At 46.3% G+C, this 23,894-nt stretch overlaps 1 protein-coding gene across 1 annotated transcript in view; it reads left to right on the top strand.

Annotated features, from left to right (window-relative positions):
* The window catches only part of LOC135391810 (E3 ubiquitin-protein ligase XIAP-like), a 235,725-nt gene that overhangs the window by 192,124 nt on the left and 19,707 nt on the right, over positions 1 to 23,894 (top strand). The window contains exons 7-9 of the mRNA XM_064622281.1: positions 14,576 to 14,604; positions 14,702 to 14,760; positions 18,362 to 18,423. Of these exons, the coding sequence (XP_064478351.1) occupies positions 14,576 to 14,604; positions 14,702 to 14,760; positions 18,362 to 18,423 (150 nt within the window). The remainder of the gene's footprint in view (positions 1 to 14,575; positions 14,605 to 14,701; positions 14,761 to 18,361; positions 18,424 to 23,894) is intronic.

The raw sequence follows: 23,894 nt of genomic DNA, 5'->3' as shown, positions 1-23,894 counted from the left end.
GGGCTGAAAAGGACGGACACAATACAGATTCTCAAACACAGCAAAGTTTGTTACGACAAACGCAGCACCGAATACCCAGAAACCTCCGAAAGGGAAGGAGGGGACAAGGAATGGTTTGCTAACACGCTTGCTGCAGTTGGCAATTTGAACAGACTCTTTCAGTGATCTCCTCCAAGTGCTGCTTTCCTTGAAAAGTATTTAATAATCTGCCCAGACAGCACAATGTGTTGCAAATGTGTTGCATCTATGTTACCGGAACGTTGAAATGTTGCAGGATGTTTCATGCCCACATTCATCGTTGTATCACTATATATTTTTCAATGTTCATTCGATGTTTCAGAGGTTGCGTAAAGCTAACAATGCGGTGATGTTACTGAAGCAATGTTGGATATGTTATACTGAGGTAATGTGGCGTTTGCATTGTTGCAAGGTTTATTGCATACCTTGACAAACTAAGGCCGCTCCCTCGATCGTGCCGCTCGCAAAAGTATCTCCTCCCACCTTCCCGCCGTTCCTTTTTACCAGGTCCTGTCTTACTCCCTTTCCACCCTTTGGCAATCGCGCCCTCCCGTGGCGGCTCCTTCGTCGCCTTCGCTGCCTTGTACTGGCGCCCCTATAGTCTCCACAAGCTGCAGAGGAAGGAATGACCTTCAGTCCGAAAGCAAGAAAGTCAGTCAAAATGTCCATCAGCAGATTTCGAGTACCTCGATATTGACGGCTACAATGAAACGACCTTTATTTCTCACGAAGACGTCGTTGATATTGGACGAAAGAGTAGAGAACTTCGACTTAACATAACAAAATAACAAGGTTTACTCAGACGTTTCAGACGGACATCATCAGTGCCAAACTGAATGAGAGATTACACAATCGGTCGCTATTTAAGGAGATGGGAGTATTGTTCGGGAAGTATGTGCCAAGACTCTAGAAACTTTCTGGGTCCCTATCTTTGTTCTCGAGACAAGGTCACCGTGTTGTCGAAGTCAAAACAACCTCCCGTGTCCCAACAATGTTCGTTTGGCACTGATGACGTCCGTCGCATGACGGACGAAACGTCTGAGTTAACCTTGTTATTTGGTTATGTTAAGTCGGAGTTCTCTACTTTTTTTGTCCAGTTATGTCGTCTCCCGGCTTTTGGAGTATTCTTGCGTCATTGATATTGTCGGTTGGAATGACCACAGCCGTCAATCAGATGACGACACTGAAAAAGCACGTGTGGTGACACTCCAAGAGGCCCGAAACGCACTCGCAGCTGCTCTACTGTTTTTTTTTTTTTTAGCAAGACAGTAACGTTCCTGGAGTTAGTGCCATAACTAAGAGCTTAGGAAAGCTTCGTGCTTTAGTAATCTTGCACAAGTGAGTATGGACAGTTTCATATGCATTACGATATAAGTATTGCCTTCGTGGACAGCTCAAAATATTGTGTTTCACTGATCGGAATGCCCCACTATCCGGACATTTCCGCTGGGAACGGTCAAGTCCGCATAAACGAGGTCGACCGTATACGACGTCTAAGACGTTTAAGAATGTTTAGGGTGACCATTCTGGGCAGAATTAATTTGGACTGGGTGATGCATTACGTTCTGGGACAACACTGCAAACGCGCGATTGGAGACGACTATGGACGGAAGGCTCTCCAGACGAGGACAACACAGGATAAAGAAAGTTAATTAAACACAACACTTGAAATTATCTACAATCCATTCTTGTCCACATGCGAATGCGTGCTGGGACCCTCGATATGGCGTTCTTCCATAGCGTCAGTGCAACCAGAGTTCTTGAGCCCTCGCGTGGCATTGTGGTTAGAATGATCGCTGTCCGTGTTAAGACTAGAACGCGACACGGGTTCGAATCCTGGATGTGATGTCTGCGGGTTTCCCAAGGTTTTCCGGTAGGCTTTTCACACGAATGTCGGCATCATCCCCCTGAAGTCTGTCCAGGACAATTCCTGAATATGTAGGCACACTATGCTTATAGCACATATATCACCAAGACAACACTGCAGTGCTCCTTCACTGTTGCTTTTGTAACGTTGCTACAATGTAAACTAACTGGTCATTAGCAATGTTGCATCAACACTGTAATGTCACATTTTTGCAATGTTGTTTCTGTAACAATGCCGCAACATAAAGAAGGCGGTGATTAGCAACATGACACCAATATTTCATGGCAATCTTGGAGGAATGTCACTGCAACCATTTGTATTGATTGGGCATCAGGTGGGAGTAAGAAGGAACAAGTCTGCCGTCGCGCTTGCTTTCCTCTGTCAAACGTTTTCCAGCTTACAGAAAGTATAACGGTAGCGGAGAAAGAGTGCGCCGCTACCCAAATCTGTAGCGGTAGTAGGTTTTACGCAACCATTTTTCAATGTTGCGGCGTCGCTAGTCCGCTAAAGAAGAGGGAAGGGCGCTACTACTAGCGCCGCTGTGTATTGAGACACTGCCGTGCATTGCACAAAGCAGCGTTTGTGTTCGCTGAACACACAACTAGGATATCTTGCAGAAGGAAAAAACAAAATGGAAACAAGCTGGTCTAAGCTAGTTGCTGGTAAAACTCTCCTGAGTCGGGAGATATATGCAGACGATGGACGCAAATGAACGGTAATATAATTCCCTTCTACTTCCATTATCATCTGTTATGTTCTGCATGGCCACTACTTTCTTTATTGCATGCCACAACTTTGTATTACAAAAAAAAAGACCCTTTGCTCGTTCTGGAATTTTCCCCACGTAACCACTAACCTCCTTATCTTTCGCTATGCTTGCCAATTCTTGCCTGTTGTCCCGTTTCGTCCACGTGTTCGTGAACCTTCCCTTTTTGCTGTAACCGGTCTGTAGCCTAGATCACTACGTTCACATAATCCCCTCCACACTCTAACAAAGCAGCCATTCACTCCGGCCGTAGAAGCCCGTTCGGACCCTTTCTTCCCTCCGGGCTGTTGACCCACAATTCGCATGAACCTTTAAACAGGTCACACCTAATCCTTTAAATACCATGCCAATGATGAGGACGGTGCCCAGAAGAAGAACAGTCTCTGTTCGAAATATCGGCGGCTTCTGTCCTGAGGCAACTCCCTTCCTACATCTCTACCGGTTCGCTGGATTTCTACCCATCTACGTAATATATGTTAGTTCTCTGGGGCCCCAAAGCGCTTGTATGCTCGACCTCAAGTTTTCTCACTAAAAATTAGTCGTGGTTCTTGCTGGACAACGTCTCTGAAGAAGCCCTTCTCATAGTTACTGTATAGTCATCTGGCTGGTCTAGTCCCCAAAGAAAGCGCATGCAGTCATGCACGTTTGTCAAGGCCTACCTATAAAGTACGCACGCCATACTGGACGCTCGACCTGTGTGCTCTTTCCGTGTGTACGTACACACTTGCGTCCCTTAGCAGGTAACCGCCGGATACATCCTACTAGAACATCTAATATCCTTGTATCAGAAATAAGTCGTCCACGGGATTGATAAGAGCAACGTTCGGTATTACTTTATCAGAACATAGTACTTCGCATGCTCTGTTGCTTGTACACACATCACGTTGGGAAAGACACTCGTGGGAAAGGATGCACTTAAATCACATTTCCCTTCTTAAAAAAAGAGAAAAGGACACGCAAACAAATTGAACCAACGAAACATGTTAAGCACCCCCGACCTCGACGTATGCCCCACTCTCAATTCGCGGACTACAGTCTCCACCGGCGGATATATATCTCTGATGTTGTGTCGGAGTGTAGTTTGGAAACTTACTGACTCGTGACAATTACTTTTCTAGATTCTTCTGGGTAACCCTAAGCACCGTCCCAGACGATTTCCGGCTCCTACCAGACGAACTGGACTTGTTCTTAAAACATTACCCACCGAAGAATGATGAATGGAAAGACGCCAAACGTCGACTGAAGAGTTACGACGATGCTTCAGGCATTTCCAAAAGCAGACGTGGCAGTTTCTCCTACGTAGGACTTTACCAGACAGGTAAGCCGTTTTCATACCCGACAATGACGGGGGTTGTGATATTTCCTTACGCTTCACCTATTACATTAACCTATAAAGATAACCTATAAAGGGATGTTATGCGAAATGATCTCAACCTGCCTCTGAAGCGTCTAGCGTGCTAATCTTTCCCTTTGTTTGTCTTTTTCACCATTAAACATTCCCCCTCCCCCCCACCTGCATTCCAAGTTAAAAAGCAAAAGTGGTAACACACTGATATAAAAAAATCGGTACCGCGAATACCGACACTCGTGTGGCTGTGCCGTTTGGTAGATTGTCTACGGAATGACCAAGGTATATTTAAACAGGTAGCGCAACCCCCATAGGCCCCTGTGTCTTCAGAATGACGCCATGATTGAGACGGTCAGCGCCATCACCAGCTCCGGTGGCGCAGCGGTAACGCGTGCGCTTGGAGACTGGGAGGTCCGCGGTTCGAATCCGCGGGCCGGCTGTGCCGTCTGGGGTTTTTCCTGGGTTTCCCTCAGATGTGTAATAGGCGTATGCCGGCACAGTTGTAGAGGAGGTGGTGTCCCTCTACATGAGTCCTGACCGGCGATGATGGAATGTCCCAGCGGGCAGATGGTCGTGGCCTCACGCTAGGACGGTGCCGGTAGAACCGCCGTGCCAGCGCCGTAGCGCGTGGCAGCAGAGGCACGTCTTCGTCATCACACACGGGCCGCCACATCACTCCCCCCCCTCAGACGCGGAGCGGTGTAGAGCTGGCGGTTGAGATTCCGCGTCGATACAGGAAGAGGAGGAAGACGGGCGACACGCAGTACAGGGACGGCTGGTCTTGCGTCTTGTGATGAGTGGGCAGGAGTGGCGGGCTGAGCGGTGCGGACAAGAGCTGGCCGGGGCGCTGGCGCGGTTCCAGGGGCGGGCCAAAGCGGAGAGCATGCATGTAGGCCGAAGTGATAAGAGAGTGGGGCGACAGAACCGCGACCGGTTCGTGAGCGTTGAGCTACCACGGAGAGTGCCGGGGAGGACCATCGTGAAGCACGTGGAGACCGGGAGTAAACTCACTGTGGCCTCCGTGCGTGACCCCGGTGGAACGTTGGTCCTGGTGCCCCTTGACCGCAATTGGATGGACTGGACTGCCACTATGTTGCACAAAAGCCAGGTGGGAAGGCGAGGCGGGCAGGGTTCCTTGACCGCTGGCGTAGCAGATGCGGGTGGCGCGGTCGACAGCGGCGTACCGCGACCGGTACAGGAGCGTGATGCTCGGGAAGGTGCCGCTGGTGGTAGCCCGAGGAGTGCCATCGTGAAGCGTGTGGCGACGTGACGCAGAGTACGAGACCATGGCGACGTGATCTGGGTAGATGGGTAAGGTGGGTAGGACCATGGTGTGGCGCGGTCGGGCGTTGCGATGAGTGGAGCCGCGGTGAATTGACGTCGTCGCCTAGCGGTTCCTCGGTAGAACGTTGCACCGTACCTTCGGAGGTGGGCTTGCGTGTTCAAATCACGTTCGGGTCACCAAATGTAGAGGAGGTGGTGTCCCTCTACATGAGTCCTGACCGGCGATGATGGAATGTCCCAGCGGGCAGATGGTCGTGGCCTCACGCTAGGACGGTGCCGGTAGAACTGCCGTGCCAGCGCCGTAGCGCGTGGCAGCAGAGGCACGTCTTCGTCATCACACACGGGCCGCCACACAGTTCCCCTGAAGTCGGCCCATGGACGCAGCTATCCTTCTCCCGAGCAGATTCCGCTCGGTCTTCCACTTCACCCTTTCCTCTCCTCCTCTCCACCACCTTTCCCTTCCCGAGAAACATGCCGCCTAATCAGGCAGGCAGACCTCTCGGGTTCCTCCCAACGACACTCCTCCTCATCCTCCTCCTCCTCCCGTCAGCGCCATCCATCCGTTGCGCGGACTACTACGATTGTAAATAAATGACGTCACAGATGACGTCACTGGTATGAATAATAATTAGTGCATAATTAGCCATGCACGTTTACATTGGCCCACTTCACTTGCTCTGTATTCCCTTTTCCGCGCCCAGTCAACAATACCAGATGAGAACACAGAAAAATAAAGCATATCAGGTCTAATGTATCATATCAATTCCAAATACATACGGTTATCACAGATTTTGACAACTCCAAACAGAAACGCATCGTGATGACCATTCAGAAATTAGGAAGGCTCACATAAGGCCCATTTCTCACCCAGAGCTATACGTATACCTAGTGATTAGACATTTGCATTTATTCAATGAGTGGCCGTTATAGGTCCATTGCAACAAAACACGACTTCGTTGGTGCACAGTTGGTTCCTGCTAACACTCACACTATCATGGCCGCTCGTCCCATGGCGAAATCTTTTTTTTTTTTTTTTCGCGGGCCCAGCAACAGGGGATGCATTGTATTCACCTGTTCACACGTGTTAATCTTGGTCTACAGCACGGGAATGTGAACGTCGCTTCCTGTTTGACCCAAAGAGTGTACGAACTCCGTGTATTACAATGCACGGACACACGGTACGGATACAGAGACGCACGGATAAACACCCCCAACTGTGGCACATGCGCAAACGAGCAGGATACGGAAATGTAGTGAGCGGTAGATGATCTCGTATATGTGCACGAGCGGGGCAACAGAAAGTTTTTTCTACATTGAAATTATGAATAACCTATTAGTACACACACAAGCGACGCCCATGTTGCAAAGTTTTTCTGTTTACAACCGTACCTCTACTGTCAACACCCAGGATCGCTCGCGCCTCTTGCTGGTGGCCTTGCCGATGGGTCTGATTTGGTATTTTCGCTAGTTTTCGCTACCAGTTTAGATATACCTTGGAATGACCGCGGAAGAGATCACGTGCTTACGAGCGTCAATAACAATAGGAAAGGCTCGTGCTCATTTGACGTCACACCTCGATGTCGACGTGAGCATATGCGTGTATGTCTCCAGTTTACTGGGACCATGTAGAAAAACGAGCCTTTTTCCCATGAATCTTCTGACTTGCAATACCATGTGTGTTAACCTCATATACGTACAGCGCGTAAGCGCTAACCGTGGACACAATTTTATAAAGCACGGAAATACTTTATTGTTCAATTACAATAAATGGTGTCATATTGCAATTCGAATGAGCCACCTTATGAACGCACCAGCAACCCCCTGGATCGCTGCCCAAATTAACTGTCATAGATGTGCGGTTTAATTACAAGAGAGAAGAGAGAAGTTTGTGCGCAATTACAACGTGCCTTCGGCACCGTTACTGTATCCAGAAGCAGGTCTACCCAACATAACGCGAGGAAATAGTCATCGGGAATAATGGACTATTTCGTGGTCGTTCTGTGGCACTATGCAGAAGCTCGCATTCCTCAAGGTAACCAAATGCAGTAGAGAGAAAGGGCCACCACAGTGCTCCCTGCAACGATGAGGCGAAAAACAGTCTGGAACTGGAACAAGGAACAAGCTGTTCCTTGAAGTGTCTTATCTCTTAGCTCGAGAAAATCTAGGAACTATGGGCTCATCTGCTAAAAAAGAAGTCTCCTCAGACCAAGAGGAGGAACGAGGGTACATCACATCATCACATAATAATATCGTAGGTACTAAAAAATATGCTGGTTGAAGTCGTAACCTTCGGTTGCAACAAGGCGCAAGGAATGCTAGGGAAACAAGCTTTTTGTGTACTGGCCTTTCCCAAAAATGTCTTCCTGGCTCTGTCAGAGCTTGGGGCACGCTAAATTGAAAGTGTATAAGCTCATATGTATGGGAGCTGTTTTGCTTTAGGGCTTCAAGAGCCTTATGCGATATCCTAATTTTCTTTTCTTTCTGCAAGTTAAACATTACCTTCGCCAAAGGGAACACTGTATCTGCTTGTGTTCCGGATTGAAGAGCCACGGAGAAAGCGCCCATTTGCCGGGGCGGCAAAAATTGCCACGAAATCTGCCTTTCTTTCTCGGGCCATTTCCTCGTTTTATATGCGATCCCTGTACCACGAACGACAATGACGTTAGTGCAGCAAAATGAACAGTTCTTCAGTTAAAACTCCACAATCAAAAGAGAGTTCACTGGTGAAACTCATTTAGGACAATGAGGCAAGAGGAGTGGGTAATTGAGTGATCCATTTCCCTATATTTTCAAATTTCGTCCATAGTTTAGTAATATGAGTGAGACGTTGTCGCAAAAGGCTATAATAAATAAACCATGACCAATAAAAACAGAGATATACAGAGTCTTTTTTTAGGCCATACAGATTTTTCACCAAGAAACTTTAAGGGCTATAGACATGCTGTTTTCACTTCTATCATCTCTGGGCCGGCGGACGTTCTTGGCTATATGTTGCTCGACCGTCAAATGACTAATTACCTAAAAATCGATAATTATTATTTTTTAAGTATAAAAGGTACGAAGTTGTCCCAATGAGAACATCTATTCCTTTCGGTGACCTGATATCGTAGCCGTTTTCAGAACAAAAATCCATTCGTTAGATCGTCCGCAAAAAATTCGTGAAGGAACACCATTTTTTCTTTATTTTGTTCATTGCGCATCTTCGGAGACGCGTCTTTCCTTCACCCCCAATGTGCGATGGTGAAGGAGCCTCATGCGTCGAAGATGCCGCCACAGTGCCGCCTCGTGCGTCGAAGATGAGCTTTAATTTGCGGAAACAAAACAAAAGCGCATGTATCGGGTGACGCTATGGGAACTGCCCTTATCTTGTGTTGCATTTTCTGTTAATCTTTTTCCAGAACGCACGAGGCGACAGTGTGCTCTTTCCTTCACTCACACTCGGGCCAAAGGAAAGACCGGTCTCCGAAGATGCGCAATGAACAAAATAAATAAAAAAATTGTGTTCCTTCACGAATTTTTTGCGGACGATCTACCGAACGGATTCTTGTTCTGAAAACGGTTACGATATCAGGTCATCGAAAGGGACAGATGATGTCATTGGGACAACTTCGTAGCTTTTATAATTAAAAAGTTAATTAATGATTTCTAGGTAATTAGTCATTCGACGGTCGAGCAACAGATGGCCAAGAACGTCCGCCGGCCCAGAGATGATAGAAGCGGAAACAGCATGTCTGTAGCCCTTATAGTTCCTTAATGAAAAATCTGTATGGCCAAAAAGCGACACCCTGTATATGTCTCATATACTCACATATTCGTATACGAAGAGGGGAGTCAAGTCCTGTAGATCACATAAACAAAATAAACAAAATACAGAAGCCGGCTTCTGTATTTTGTTTATATACTCACATATTCTTAGTTGTTGTTACCACACCTACATGTTAATTCGTATATTTGCAATTGCGATTTTTATTTTTTTTTTTGCAGAAAGTTACGAATGAGTTGTACGAGGTCGCGTTCGCAACAGCGTCTATCATTAATTGGCGTGTGTTGTTCCTCAAAAATGTGTCCCATAGGCGAGGGGCAAACCAACGACAGGGAAGGATATTCTGCCTTGTAATTATGTCAGTTGTTGTAGACAATGCAGTGAAGAGTTCTTACGATAGCCCTCACCGGGTATGAAAAGAGCGAAAATGAGCTCAGCGAAAGAAAAACTTTAGCTGAGAGCTGAGATATTTCTAAACTAAAATGTTTATGTACGATGTCACATAGAATCACGCTCCGGCGGCTGTCTTTCTTGGATAAATCAGCGAGCTTTTGCGCGTAAGGTTTACCTCTAATTCGCATTATTGAATTTTATTTCGTCATACGTACGAGTAAGTCGATCGTGAATGAAACGTTTATTAATAACGTTACCGAATTAATAATTATAAATTAACCAATCGCATTAGTTCGGTTAACTTAAAAGGACGATCGCATCTGTTAACTTCGATTTCGAGACTACAGTGTCATTTAATTCTTGGCGGACCACTGATCACGATATCGAAAATCCCACGCCAAATACTGGTGTAGTTTAACTATTATTCGACGGAATACAGGGCAAGAGCAGACGCTTGATGTTGAGGGTATGCCGGAATTCCCTCTCTGGAAAAGCGAGAGGACGTCATCCCGTAACTGGCCAATGAGGGCACGCCTTTGAGAAAAGGAAGGTCGCGGCCGTGCGGGTGTCCCATAGAGTTACGGGGCGTCTGGACGGCGCCTTTCCTCCTCTGCGTGCCGCCCTCTCACTCATCTGTTTACGGAGTGACGTTACACCACCGGAGCTTCTGCAGACGCAGAGGCAGCGCTAACCTTTAAAATTCGTTCAGTTAATATCTACGCACTTTTCGGAGGAAAAAAATATAGCCAGGTAGACTGTTGGCACCGCCGAACACAGGGTATCATAGATGAGTTCCGGGATGAGACCGCCCCCTTTAAATCTACACCAAACCATAACGCCAAACTGCTACATGAAACAGTTGAAAGGATAACATAAGGTAGAACACGGTTTTTGCTCTTTGTAACTGAGGTGACCCCAATTATTGTTCCTTTTTTTTTTCTTTTTTTTTTGTGGGGTGGGGAGGGGCAGCTCGCCGTTGCTGGAGACACATGAGTGGGCATCGTCACGACTATAGTAAAAAAGAGTTTTCTTTTTACTTTGGCTGTCGCGTGTTCTGCAACGAAGAAATCGAGCTCTGCCGAAAAGAACGACGAGTGCAGGTGACAGAGAGAGCGTGCGCGAGGCACCTATTTCAGTACATCTTTATGCTACGTTCACACTACGTCAGTGATGGCCGCGAATGTCGCGAACGACGGAGATGCCGGTGAACTTGTCACGTGCACACAGCAATCCGTGAATCCCGCGGACGCCGCGAAGGTGCCGAAAGCCGCAGCGCGAGAGTAGAGATTGCTTCTACTTTCGACGGGAGTGCCGGGAAAGACGCGAGCCTGGACCAATCAGCGCGCTCCGCGAGCGAGAATGCTGGGACGGGAGAACAGCGGCGTAGACAACAAACATGGCGGATGTGTAACCTGGTCTACGAAATTCTAATCAGGACTCTAAGGTAGGATTAAATCGTGTACGACAACAAACGCAAGAGGAGCGGAAACGTAGATACGAAGACCGCATCATAGCAGCTGCTGAAAGAAGACGAGGAAGTAAGTGTGTCAACTGTGTTGAGACATGTGTAGATGCACGTCGTCTGCTGCTCGAAGCGGGCATCGCTTTGCAGGTAGCTGTATAAAACGCAATAAATACGTATTTGGCAATTGTTATTCTGATGTATCACAACGACATTCTACTTCTTACAGGTGTGGAGCTTGAGTACAGTTCCAAGAATGAAACGGATCAGTTTCTGTAGCGGAGTACGGTGGTGCCAGTAGTTCCCGGCATTCGGAACACAGTGTGAACGAGAGGGTCGCGAATGGCGTAAAAGCGGTGAATGAGTTATTTATTTATTTATTATTCCAAAACCCAAGGGACGACAAAGGGTCATTACATGGGTAAACGATAAAGAAAAAACTAACAACAGCCTTTGCACACTATTAGTTTAAAAGGAGAACAAACAAGAATTATAACAATAATAACAATAGTATTTCATTGCATAACGATGGTACACTGGCCACAGTAGACCTAGGGAAGGAGGTCTATGTGACAACAGAGTTATTAATGAAACAAATGGGAAAGTAAATGCCTGCAGAAGGTTAGGGGATCTGCGATGTTAACAATGTTCTGTGGGAGTGAGTTCCACTCGGTTATCAAAGAGGGAAGACCTAGATTAAGTTTCATTAAGGACACACTTGATTGAATGGAATAGTCCGATAGGATGAAGCGGACGCACCGGTTCTGGACTGACTCAACAAGTGTTTCCAAATATGACTGATGGGGATCCCATATCGAGGCTGCATACTCCAACTGAGGTCGAACCAGGGTGTTATATGCAATTATTTTAACATTTGAGGGCGCTTGTCTTATGTTGCGTCGAAGGAAAGCAAGTGAGCAATTGGCCCTCTTACAGATGGCTAAGATATGGTCCTTCCATAAAAGGTTAGATGAAAAGGTAAGGCCCAGGTACTTGCATGATGTGGAAGGGAAAGAAAATGATTGGATATAGAGTAGGTAACAGTTACAGGTTGTGCGGAACGGGTGAAACGAACAAATACGCACTTCGGCAAGCTGAGTTCCATTTGACAGACTTTGCACCATTCACCAATTAAGTTAAGATCGCGTTGTAATATGACCTGGTCTGATATACTCGATATTGCTCGGTACACCACACAGTCGTCTGCGAAAAGCCGAATTTTTGAAGTGATGTTGGTGGGGAGGTTGTTAATGTATATGAGGAATAATAACGGACCGAGAACGGTGCCCTGAGGGACACCCGACGTGACAGAACAGAAGGATGATAAGGTACCGTTAACTATCGTGGGGTACCGTTAACTATCGTGGGTTCCCCGCGTTCGCGGCTTTCGATGATGTAGTGTGAACGTAGCATCAGGAAGTGGTGTTGGCGGTGTCGATAACAGCTTGCCGTTGCTAGCTTCGCAGCTGTGGGCATCGGCACGACAAAAACACCGTTAAAAAATTTATCCATCCGTGGACAGAAAGTGTCAAGGAACGAGGGGAACATCGTGACGTAACGCGGTTCCCGGGCACCTGACTCGTGACGTAGAGCGGCACAGTTCAAGGAGGTATAAAAGTAGCACATGGGATGAGGGAAAAGGAACAAAGAAAAAAGGCACGGGGGTCTCCCTACGTCACGCGAGGGTGGTTTCGACCGGTCGCGGCTGTGTTCTTTGATTGTTCCCGTAAATTTGATTGCGCAGTGTCAGTACACCGCAAAGCTGAACTATTTTGCATGGTTGCTCCTGACGGACATCTCGACAGATGAGTAAAGGGTCCGAGTCACGTTAAATCTCACCTCATTGTGCAAGGCAGCAGACACGCAGTTTATGTTGAAGGCGTATAAGCTTACGGCGGGTTGCTTGTACACCCAGGAGAAAAAGTCTTGCACATTACAGAGAACACCAGATATTGTTAATCTTCCAGTAAAACAGATCGGTGCGACATCTTGTGGGAAATAATGCGCCTGATGGCTACGTAGTCATCACGTAGCCAACTTTTAATGCAGACTGCACTCCTCGTGCTCGTGAAACAGATACACTTCGATTTGTTTCATTTCTCAGACATATGCTCTACGTTCTAGGAAGACACCAAAATACGTTATACTTCGAAATACGTTGGGAAGTTCTGCGTCTATCGCCGTAGAATCTTTGTTGTCTGCCGTACTAGATATTACCTGCCTAATTTGCTTCACAGATTTGAGATAATCAAATGTTCCCTGAGGATAGCGCTTACATCCTTTAGTATCACCGTAAATTCTAAGTGAAGCTCGTTTCCATTGATGACGCAATTCCAATATCCAACAACAACACCAACATCAACAGCTTTATTGCGAGATGATGGATAGGGAGTCTCATGGGCTGGAGCGATACTCTACCACATAGAAGATGAGATCCAATGACTTCATTGTGGCCCCTGAGCAAAAAATATTTTTAAAAGAATATTGGGGTCAAGCTTCATGAACGATCGTGGCGTTATCACTGGGTGCGTAGGTGTTGAGGGTTCAACGGTTCAAATCAACCGTGACTGTGGATGTATTGGATCATAACATGGGTTCCCACATTGACTCTGATGTAATTGTGGTAGCCATTCTGTGCATCATGACAACATCGCTCAGTTCTTCAGCTTCTAATTGAAAAATAGAGGCATAACGGAATACCGATGACGGAGGTGTAGTTGACCCACCCTTCAAGTCGCCTTCGTAAAAACCAAATGGCAGCATTGTAATGTTTTAACGCAATGTAAACGTGTGAATGTCTGGCACAATGTAAATGTGCATTTGCAAACATCTAAGTGCCCGGGAGCAGCAGTTTCTATCATTTACCAGTGCCATGGTGCGACCGCAGCACAGCTGAGACGGGCCCTTGCGGGTATTTACCAGTTCGTTAGTAAGATTTGTGGCACTATTTTCTTTAGCTTGCAGAACGTGGCCAGCAAGAGGCGAAAGAGTCCCATAAAGCACTGGTAGAAGAGCTTTTTGATGGTGAAGATATACAGTTCTACGAAGGTGTTGGCATCAGGGTAGAAGCTCTGCATCTTGCAGCTAGTCTGTTGGCACAGCGTACTCAACGTAGCCGTGTGACCAGAGATGACATATTGCAGGAACTGTCGAAGCTATGCCAACTAAAATTGGATAAAGACTGGAGAAGGTAGGTTTTACGACAGCTAAAGCCTATTTTGTGTCTGACACAGGCGACACATGAGGGTCAACGAAGTCCCGTAAACGACGATGGACGCCTTGACACTCACTGTGCCCTCTGTGAATGTGTCTTTCGTAATTTTCATGCTGTATTTATCATCTTACCAATCTGTTCAGAAACAATAACCACGAACCTGAGATTATACTCAAAATCAAAGACAGAGGCAGGGTGGTATAAACAGCCCAGTTGTCCTTGTAATACGGAGCGAGTCGTCGAAAGACCGTGCGGATGACGATGGAGATGACAACGATAATCCAACCTCACAGGCCGCGCAGCCTGACATTATTAGTGTTATAATAGTGCCCCCCCCCCTTCTTTAATGGTCCTCTAAGGCCTCTTGAAGGAATAATGAACAAAATCAACTTGTACTCGCCTTATCGTATTTAGAACCAAGTTAACCAAAACTGACGCAGCTCCGCTATCCTCCTTGCAGCATTCCACGTAACAAGAAAGCATCGTCTCGTAAGTAAACGACATACTCTCAATATCACCTTAGCCATTCTGGCGAAAAATGGCGAGCACATACGACACTAGTACAGCTCTACACCTTGTCTTGCAGCCACCTTGATTGACCTCAGAAAAGAACATGTGCATGAATGCAACGCACCGGAACACAGGGTAAATATGTGATGTCCAGTTATCATTCCAAGTAGAATATGAGGCAGGCTCTAGAAAGTGGATCGCGTTACACAAGACGCGAGCTCTGTCCAATATGTCAAATGCGCGTAAATAGGGAGCGCAGACAGACGGGGACAAAACCAGACATGGACTGGCGCTAACTACCAAATGAACATTTATTAGAAGTCCAAAAAAAGAAAAAGAAAACAATTCCTAGTCGCCACCTTCACGAAGGAAACCAGTTCCTTCTCCGATAATGCTACTGACGGTGTGCTGACACACGCACACTCTTAAAAATGAACTTCCCCGCATAGTAAACTCCTAGCCAACCATCATCTCGAATGATATCGTTATCTGCCCTGATTTGTTGAAAACAGGAGGCGTACGCCTTTTTTGTGACACTTATGCTGTTCATAATTGTCACAGAAAAGGCGTAAAATCAAATGAAAATATTTTTGCAAGATGGCAAATTCAGTTGCCACACAAATGCCGTTTACCCCGTATTTTTCCGTCGCTCCGTTTTTTTAGAAATTCCGCATGACACGTTTTTTGAAACACCCTTTATACCTATACATCTATCAATATCTCTATCTATATCTATACACACTACATGTTTATACTGCAACCTGTATGCATAACGGCAAAAGGTGGGAGGAAGGAAGACTGGACCGAGTCATTACGCACATGCTAGCCTAGGAGATGGCTTGTGAGGGCGGCTTTGAACTTCTGTGGATCGTGAAGCAGGATTATGTTCGAGGGAAGAGCATTCCAAAGTTTGGCTGTGCGAGGAATGAAAGAATCAAGGGAGTAGTTATGGTGACAATGGACCAAGCCCACCTTGTACAGGTGGCCAACCCTCTGGGAAATAAATGTAGCCCTGGTAAGCATGTCTGAATTAATGGAATTGTTATGAAAGATACTATGAAAAAGTGATAATGCAGCGATGGTGCGACGTGCTTCAAGCGAAGGAAGGCAGAGTTAGTCTTTCATACTCGTGATGCTGGACTCGGGACTGAAATTATTACAAATGTACCTGACCGCTCTGTTCTGGACAGCTTCTAACGCTTCTATGTAGGTGATTTGGTAAGGGTCCCATATAGGAGAAGCATATTCAAGTTTTGGACGTACAAGCGAAGTATATGTACGTTTCTTAACGGCGCTAGAACTATGATGTAAATTACGGCGCAAAAACCCCAGGGAACGGTTAGCAGTTGAGACGACGTGGGAAATGTGTCTGGCCCAAGACATGTCGTCAGAAAGGTACACGCCCAGATATTCGCAGGACGAGACGCGTTGCAGTGCACTTGGTCCAAGTCGATAACTGTACTCCATCGTTTTGCACCGTCCGAACGACAGGACCTTGCTTTTGTCTATGTTAATTGGTAACTGCCATGTTGTACACGACTGCGAAATTTTGTCAAGGTCGTCCTGAAGGGCCCAGAGGCCAGAGAATCAGAGATGGTACGGTAAACTACGCAGTCATCGACAAACAGTCGTATTCGTGATAATATTCCCGACGGTAAATCATTAATAAAAAATAAAAACAAGAGTGGACCGACCGACCTGGGGGATCCCGGAGGATACCGATGACGGTGAAGAAGAAATCCCGTTAGCAACGACGAATTGTACCCTATTGGTTAGAAAGTTGCGAATCCCGGTAAACGTTAAAGGGTCTAATTGAGTTTCGATAATTTCAATAAAAGTCTATGATGTGGCACCCGGTCAAAGGCCTTCGCAAAATCAAGGAAGACTGCGTCAACCTGGTTTCCCGTATCAACTGATAAAATAATATCATGGGTTAGACCCGAAAGTTGTGTCTCACACGATAAGCCTTTCCGGAAACCATGTTGACAAACATAGAAGAAATTATTTTCCTCAAGAAAGAGAATAATATTCTTGACAATGATATGCTCTAGGAGTTTGCAGGCGACGCAAGTTAGGGATATCGGTCTATAGTTAGTTGGGGAGTGCTTGTCGCCACCTTTGTGTATTGGGACAATCTTTCCCATTCGCCAGTCACTAGGGATATCGCCGCTTTCAAGAGACTGGCGAAAAATCAGAGTAAGAAACTTCGCCGACTCCAGTTTAGTGTTTTTCAGAACTTTTGAGTTGATGTTATCCATGCCGCATGAAGATGAAAGCTTACAGTTGTCGATTAATTTAACGATACCCTCGTATGTGATGCAAAATGACGGCATTAGCGGGATATCAGGGGAAGAAATGATGGGAATATAACGTCAACGGCATTTGTTCTTGCTCGGTTTTTGCCACCTCTTGATGTGAATGCCATCTAACTTAAGTTTTATTATGCTAAATTATTACGCACTGAACTCGAAAATTTTCCAAGTAAAGGCCGCTTTTTACTCCACCAATGTGAAGCGTGTGGGGCATTTACTCCAGTTCATGAAAAACGACAGGAGTACTGAGGAGCTATCCCATCGGGAAAAATCGCCGAACATCAGGCTTTCTGGAGCCCCCCGAGCATAGCATTCGACGGTGCTTTGAGGAGGTTGCGAAATCCAGCCCACAGGCTGCTAGTAGTAAAGTGGCAGTTCTTAAAATTGGGAGGGGGAAGCATGATTCCAGCAGAAGCGGAATGTGATAAGGCATGCCTGACTTGTTTCTTTTTACTATCCCTCTGTGGTCTGAGTTTAGCAACCTTCTTTTGTCGTGCTGACAACGAAGGCGCGTAAAGGCTCGTCCAGCGCTATTGATTTTTTTTTTATTCCGCAGAAGAAAATTGTTGGAGCATTCAAACCGATTATAACTTGACTTTATAATGGGCGCCTCAAGAACTGATGGGATTCAAGCGAGGTTCGATATACTCGTACCATGCCGGAGTAAAATTGCATCCTGTGTGCTTCTGCAGTAGACTGGGTCCGTTGAGACACCCGTTTTTCCATGGATTGTCGAGAGGGACGACAACTTAATGACGAACTAGATTATTTTTCAAAGAAAGATAAAGGCTGACTGATGAACACCGTGAAGTCCGAAACTCTCACACAGGGCCAGTCATGTCTGCGCTCGAAGAGAAAATACAGTAATCATTTTTGTGACTTACGTATACTTATTCAGATTGGGAGTAGATTTACACGCATGTACAGGTACATTTACAGGTTTATTTTTGAAGCGTGATGTGGGCATGCTAACGCTTGTCCCATCCTACAGTTGGCGATACAAGATTTACACGTGAGGTGAGTCAGCCTATTGGTGTGGCGACATGCTGTACGCGCCGCAGGGTAGGACTGCGGATAATTTCGACCACTTTCTGAACCATTTACAACTGAGTTGAGTTAAGTTGAAAGAAAGAGGGAAGCATGGAGAAAGAGGCACACGTTACGAGAGCTGGCTCCTCCAGATCACTTAGAAAAACAAAAATGACCGACTACAATGAGAACAATGAATTTCTGTGTGAATTTTCGTATATTATTTGCATTGCCTCTTAGGTACCTTCTCCCTTCAGTCTTTAGTGTCGTATTCTAGATACCCTTTCATGTCATTCAGTACATGTCTGTTCAGCTGTAACATAGGTTTCGACATAAGAGCAGTATTGCGGACAATGTGCAAGCAAGGGCTCAAGAGCTATTACCTTTCATTGTAGCCCTCACCCGGACCATCTTTCGGAAGCATCGGTGTTTTGAGAGGAATCCCGAAATATCCACGGTGAGTACATATACATTTCCCCTATACGTCAATCACAGGTCACCGTTTTGTTTGTGCGTGCGTGTGTGCGTGTGTGATTCGCCTGACGGGTTAAAAAGTGTGTGAACAAACCTGCTTGTCCGAAAAGTATGAGGTCAACGGTATTTACTTTCGTAGAGCTTTTGCCTCGACTTACGACCATTTGGGTCAGCTTTCTATCTCAACTGTCTTCTTTTTCCGAATGGAACTCCGAAATTCTCGAAACGAAGGCAACATCTTAATTTTCTTTTTTTTTCCCCCTTTTTACGAGAAAGCACGTGTAGGATTTGCGCCATTCCATTACTATGTAGACACTCCGTTCCACAATTACCATTGTAGAACGGTGTGTGCAAATATCGCGAAAGCCGTCGTTTCCAGATCAATGGCGAATTTAGACGTCCATTTTGGAGGGTGAAGGGGATCGTTGTTGAGGCGCACAGTGAAGAAAGGGAGAGAGGGAACAAAATGTATAAACTGACATTTTGTTGGGCAAGATCCGCCAAAACCCCCAGAAGATCCCCCAGATCCGCCGCTACATGAGACGCGCAAGTTATCGGCAGCCGTGGGTTCTCCGTCAAGTCACAGGTACCGTAGAGCAGTAGGCTCTGTTGAAAGACGGAATTCACTGAAACATCTTCTGGATTGCCTGTCCAGGGCTCCACCAATTGAGCTAAGCTAACACACCTCCTCATCAACTCCCAAGGGTGCGTCATCTGAAGGGACAAACCAACCACACTCTCTCTCTCTCTCTCACTCATCCCACTTTCACTTTTACCCGCATGTAGCATGTTTTCTTACTCATACACACATTCATCGCAAGCAGAATCGGTTGAACAGTATGGTAATCGATGTTCTTGGGCCTTTCTGGCCTGGGGGATTTGTCCTTTCTATTCGTGTTCCAGCCTCAGAACATAATTTGCTATCAGTTTCAAGTAGAGACTGTACCATGAGGGAATATTTGTCTATATGATTGCTTGAGCCGTCGGTACTCTTACGTCACAGTTTTCGTCACAATTGCACTCGTCAGTCTATAGAAAATTCAAATTGAAAATTACGTACAATACTGTGTCAAAGAGGTAACACACTGCGCTGTGCTCCTCAACGGCGGGAAAATACATTGCATGCGGACGACACTGTCTCTGATACGAAAGAAGTTGGCTACGCCTCGGCTACGTATAGCCGCCAGGGCACGCACGTCAGTCAGGGACATAGGCGACACCACCTAGATACAGAAGAGCTGCTTATTGCCTCCGCTCCCTCCTTCGCTACCTGCACATAGAAGTCAGAATTCGTCTGCTACTGCGAATCACCGTTCTGGTGGATTCAAGAACTCGCATGTGATTGCAGCTAGCTTGGAACCTGTAAACAGAAAACCCAACGCGCTTTCGAGGAAAACAGCCTTGAGAAAGATACGGGACCGGCGTGCGCTTTACTTTAAAGTTTTCCCATTTAGTACGCGGGGGCGTTCAATCACTACTCGCAGACGACGGTTGCTCGTCTCCATGGCTACGACATGTGAAAAAGCTCGTTCGTGATTGGCTACCGCCGTGGAAAACGTCATAACTGACGTCACGCCGAGATGTTTTCCCTCGACAAAGCTAGCTAATGAAAAATACTGAGCGTTCTGTGTCACATTTGCAACTTGTTACGCTACACTCTTAAAAATGAACTTCACCACATAGCACGCTCCTAGCCAACCATCATCTCAAACGATATTGTTATCTGCCCTGATTTGTTGAAAACGGGGGTCGTACGCCTTTTCTGTGACACTTATGCTGTTCATAATTGTCACAAAAAAAGGCGTACGCCCCCCGTTTTCAACAAATCAGGGCAGATAACGATCTCATTTGAAATGCTGTTAAACTACGCCGTCAACATAAACTGCCTAACTGCTTGTTTAAGCTACCTGTACGAGAAAAAAAAAGAAGAAACGGCGAAACAAGGACGTACATCTGTCCCATCCGTTTGCTTCACCCATGTCCTGCTAATAAAGGCAACGCGATTGCACGTGACTTATGTTATACAGTAATGAGAAAGGATTATGACTGGATAGGATACCGCTGTTATATGTTTCATTTTTCATTCTTGTTTGTTTTTTGCAGCTTCTTTTACACACCCTACAGTAACTGTAGTGTAGGGGAACAAGTTGCCTGTGTTGAATAAGGACTTCTGACTTGTATCAGGAGGATGCCATGAAGCTTGCCTACCACTTTAGGACCTTATTGCGCACGTGCTTCAAACCGTAGGGGTCCTCGGCTGTAGGGACAAGATGAGACAGGAATTTGCAATTGAATATCAAATTTTTATTTTTCGTGTTTCTAAAAAAAAAAAAGAGAGAGGAAACTTGCCACAGGCACTATCTCAGGGGTCAAGAGCTCCCGACCTGTAAATGCTGAACGGACGTAGCCGGTCTCAAATAAACACAGAATAAACTTCTTTTTAAAGAAAAGATTGCACCACCATCCTATGCAAACAAGGCATTGCAAGTTTGATGTGTCGCTAAACACCAGATAATCAGGAGTATCCATACTTTGAATATATCTAGATGACTAGAAGACATAGGACGTGGATTTACACTGACAGAGGAAGCCTGCGAAAGTCTGTCGCACAGATGACGAGAAACAGAGGACTACAGAAAATCGCGCCCTTTTGACGGACGCTTTACATTGCAGGCAGAAGTCAGCAATATTTCTTTTCTCTACAACGCATACACCAATGCGGACAATTCTCATGTGCAATAAAGCGGACATGCACAGCCACCTATGAGTTAAGTTTCAAGCGCATGGAGCAACGTGTCTCTAAGACACGGGGCGTCGAGCAAAAAATGTTGCTTCTTGCCACGTGTCTCATCTTGCACCACGATGCCCTAAGGCTTTCGACGACCACCCGTTTACTCCGCATGCTTAAGTCACACGTCACAGTCTTTCATTATTGCTAGAGTTACTAAATAGGCAGCGCTACAGAGTATCGGCCCTGAGGCAAAAAAAGAAACGAAAGGGCGAGCTGGCGCCGCCATTTGTTTCCGTTAGGCCTCCATCCGTTGCCGCATAACACGCTGTGAACTAACCATTGCCACGAAAGATAGGATTATTGCTTCTGATTCGAAGAGAGAGATGGGCGTACGCCTTTTTGTGACAATTTGGATACATGAAAATTGCCCCAAAAAGGCGTACGCCCCCTCTCTCTTGGAATCAGAAGCGATAACCCTATCATTCTTTGCAATGGTTGGCGCACAGCGTGTTATGCGGCGAAGGCCTGTTTTTAGAGTGTACAGAAGCCCTACCTTTGCCAAAAGAAACAGTCTTCACATCCCACAGGCGCACAAAAGCCTTCTAATGGCTTGCAGCTAATGCACCTTAATACACATTTCTACAGGGTGGGTGCAGCTACACTCTTAAAAATGAACTTCACCGCATAGCACGCTCCTAGCCAACTATTATCTTGAATGATATCGTTATCTGTCCTGATTTGTTGAAAACGGGAGGCGTACGCCTTTTCTGTGACAATTATGAACAGCATAAGTGTCACAGGAAACGAAACTGAAACAAACGCGAAAAACAAACTGCGAAAAAACTCACGAAAGCTGTTAGGTGGCAGCTGGCTGCTGTGCGAACGGCGAGCACAGTGAAGGTAGCGCACGACACCGGGACCAGCAAGCGCCTCAGACTGGATGTGACGCATACGAGCAGCCCCAGCTGACGACCGAAGGAGGAGCCTATATCGCTCCTGGAGACTCTGAAGGTATTCCTCCATCAAAGGGGTTAACGGGCGCCCCCTGCGCAGCCCCATTTTTAAGCAGACAATGCTCTATCGATTACGCACAGGATCTGCGTTCACGAACTCGCAACTGTTCAAGATCGGCTCCAGGGAGGACTCCAGTTGCGGACACTGTAATCATCCGGAGACAATTGCGCATATCCTGACAGAATGCCGTGCATACCATACTATGCGGGAAACTCATCTTCCCCACGCCAGGCCTGGCATACTGACGGACGTCCTCTTCCCCGAAGGTTCTTGTGCGGAACGACTTTCAAAAACTCGCGGCCTCGTGCGCTTTCTTCAAGAAACGGGCCTAGCGGAGAGACCACTCTAGTGCACCTCTCACCTACAGTGTGCTTTGTGCCTCCGTCACATCAGTATCGGTCATCCTGCCTATGCATCACTTTGAAGTACTCAACTCCCCTCTCCCACTTCCTTCTTCTTCTTTTTTTTTTTTTTGGCTATAGTCGTGACGACGCCCACTTGAGTGCGGCCAACAACGGCAAGCTACCTCGACCCCCCCCCCCTCATTTTTAAGCGTGTAGACCTAAGCAGCATTCGCGCACATAGCTTGTTTTCTACACTCTAAAAACAGAGCTTCACCGCGTAGCACGCTGTGCGCCAACCATTGCCTCGAATGACACACTCTTAAAAATGAACTTCACCACATAGCGCGCTCCTAGCCACACTCTTAACTCCGTACCCTTTAGTAAAGGGTAAAAAATCGCAATATTTTACCCTCTATTTCAGAAGCTACCAGGTACCCTCTGAGCGACCCCTTTTATAAAAGTTACAAGGAAACCCACTAATTAGAGGTTACGGCCTTCAATCCAGCACCTGCCCGTAAAGGTTACGCCAACGTGCGGCTTTTTACACAGGATGTTCATTTTTATTCGCAACAGAGTAGCGCTCATTTCGCAGGTGGGTTATGTGAATCTTTGCTAATTAGTCGATCCGTAGTTACAAACACATGCGTCAGGAAATGTCGGAAATGTTTGTAACTACGGATGGGTTAATTTGCGAAAATTAACATAACCCACCTGTCAAATGAGCGCTGGTGTGATGCGAATAAAAACAAACAACCTGTGCGTGGGATATGGACAGACATTTACAGAACACACCAAGGTACCAAAATGAACCAGCAGAAAAGGAGATCTTGAACATATGTATATTACAAAAACAGAAGTCTGTCGAGAGGTGACACATTGTGCACAAGTGCGATTCTGGTGTGAGGAGAAACCATGGTCGCTTTACCATGTATGTGGAAAAAAGAACTATCTTCTAAGTGAGAAGCAATGCATAAAAGTGCGAGGAAGCTAGCGAGTCAAAACAACTGACCTATGTTTGCTAAGCTGAACACACCCAACGAAATGGAGAACTGCAGCAGAAAAAAAATTTATTCCATATTCGTGTTGCAGAGGCGAGCGCAAATGGCAATACAGTATTACATAAAACGCACACAACCTTGAGGAATATGAGTGTACAGTAACGCAGGAGACACTACATTACTGCGTTATCAGCGTTGGAGGCGCTCTGGGACGAGTTTGTGAGGTACTGCATTGCGCTGGTGACGGTATGTGAACCTTCATGTGGGATCCTGGGAACAAAAGTTTGGGCAATGAGAGTAACATTTACGGAACCATTCAAATCCGTACAAAGCACAAGGTACAAAGCAGCATAAATGCGGTAAGGCG

The sequence above is a fragment of the Ornithodoros turicata genome, chromosome 4, assembly GCF_037126465.1.
Source record: "Ornithodoros turicata isolate Travis chromosome 4, ASM3712646v1, whole genome shotgun sequence".
Classification (NCBI taxonomy): Eukaryota; Metazoa; Arthropoda; class Arachnida; order Ixodida; family Argasidae; genus Ornithodoros; species Ornithodoros turicata.
This window is presented reverse-complemented; position numbering and strand designations above follow the sequence as displayed.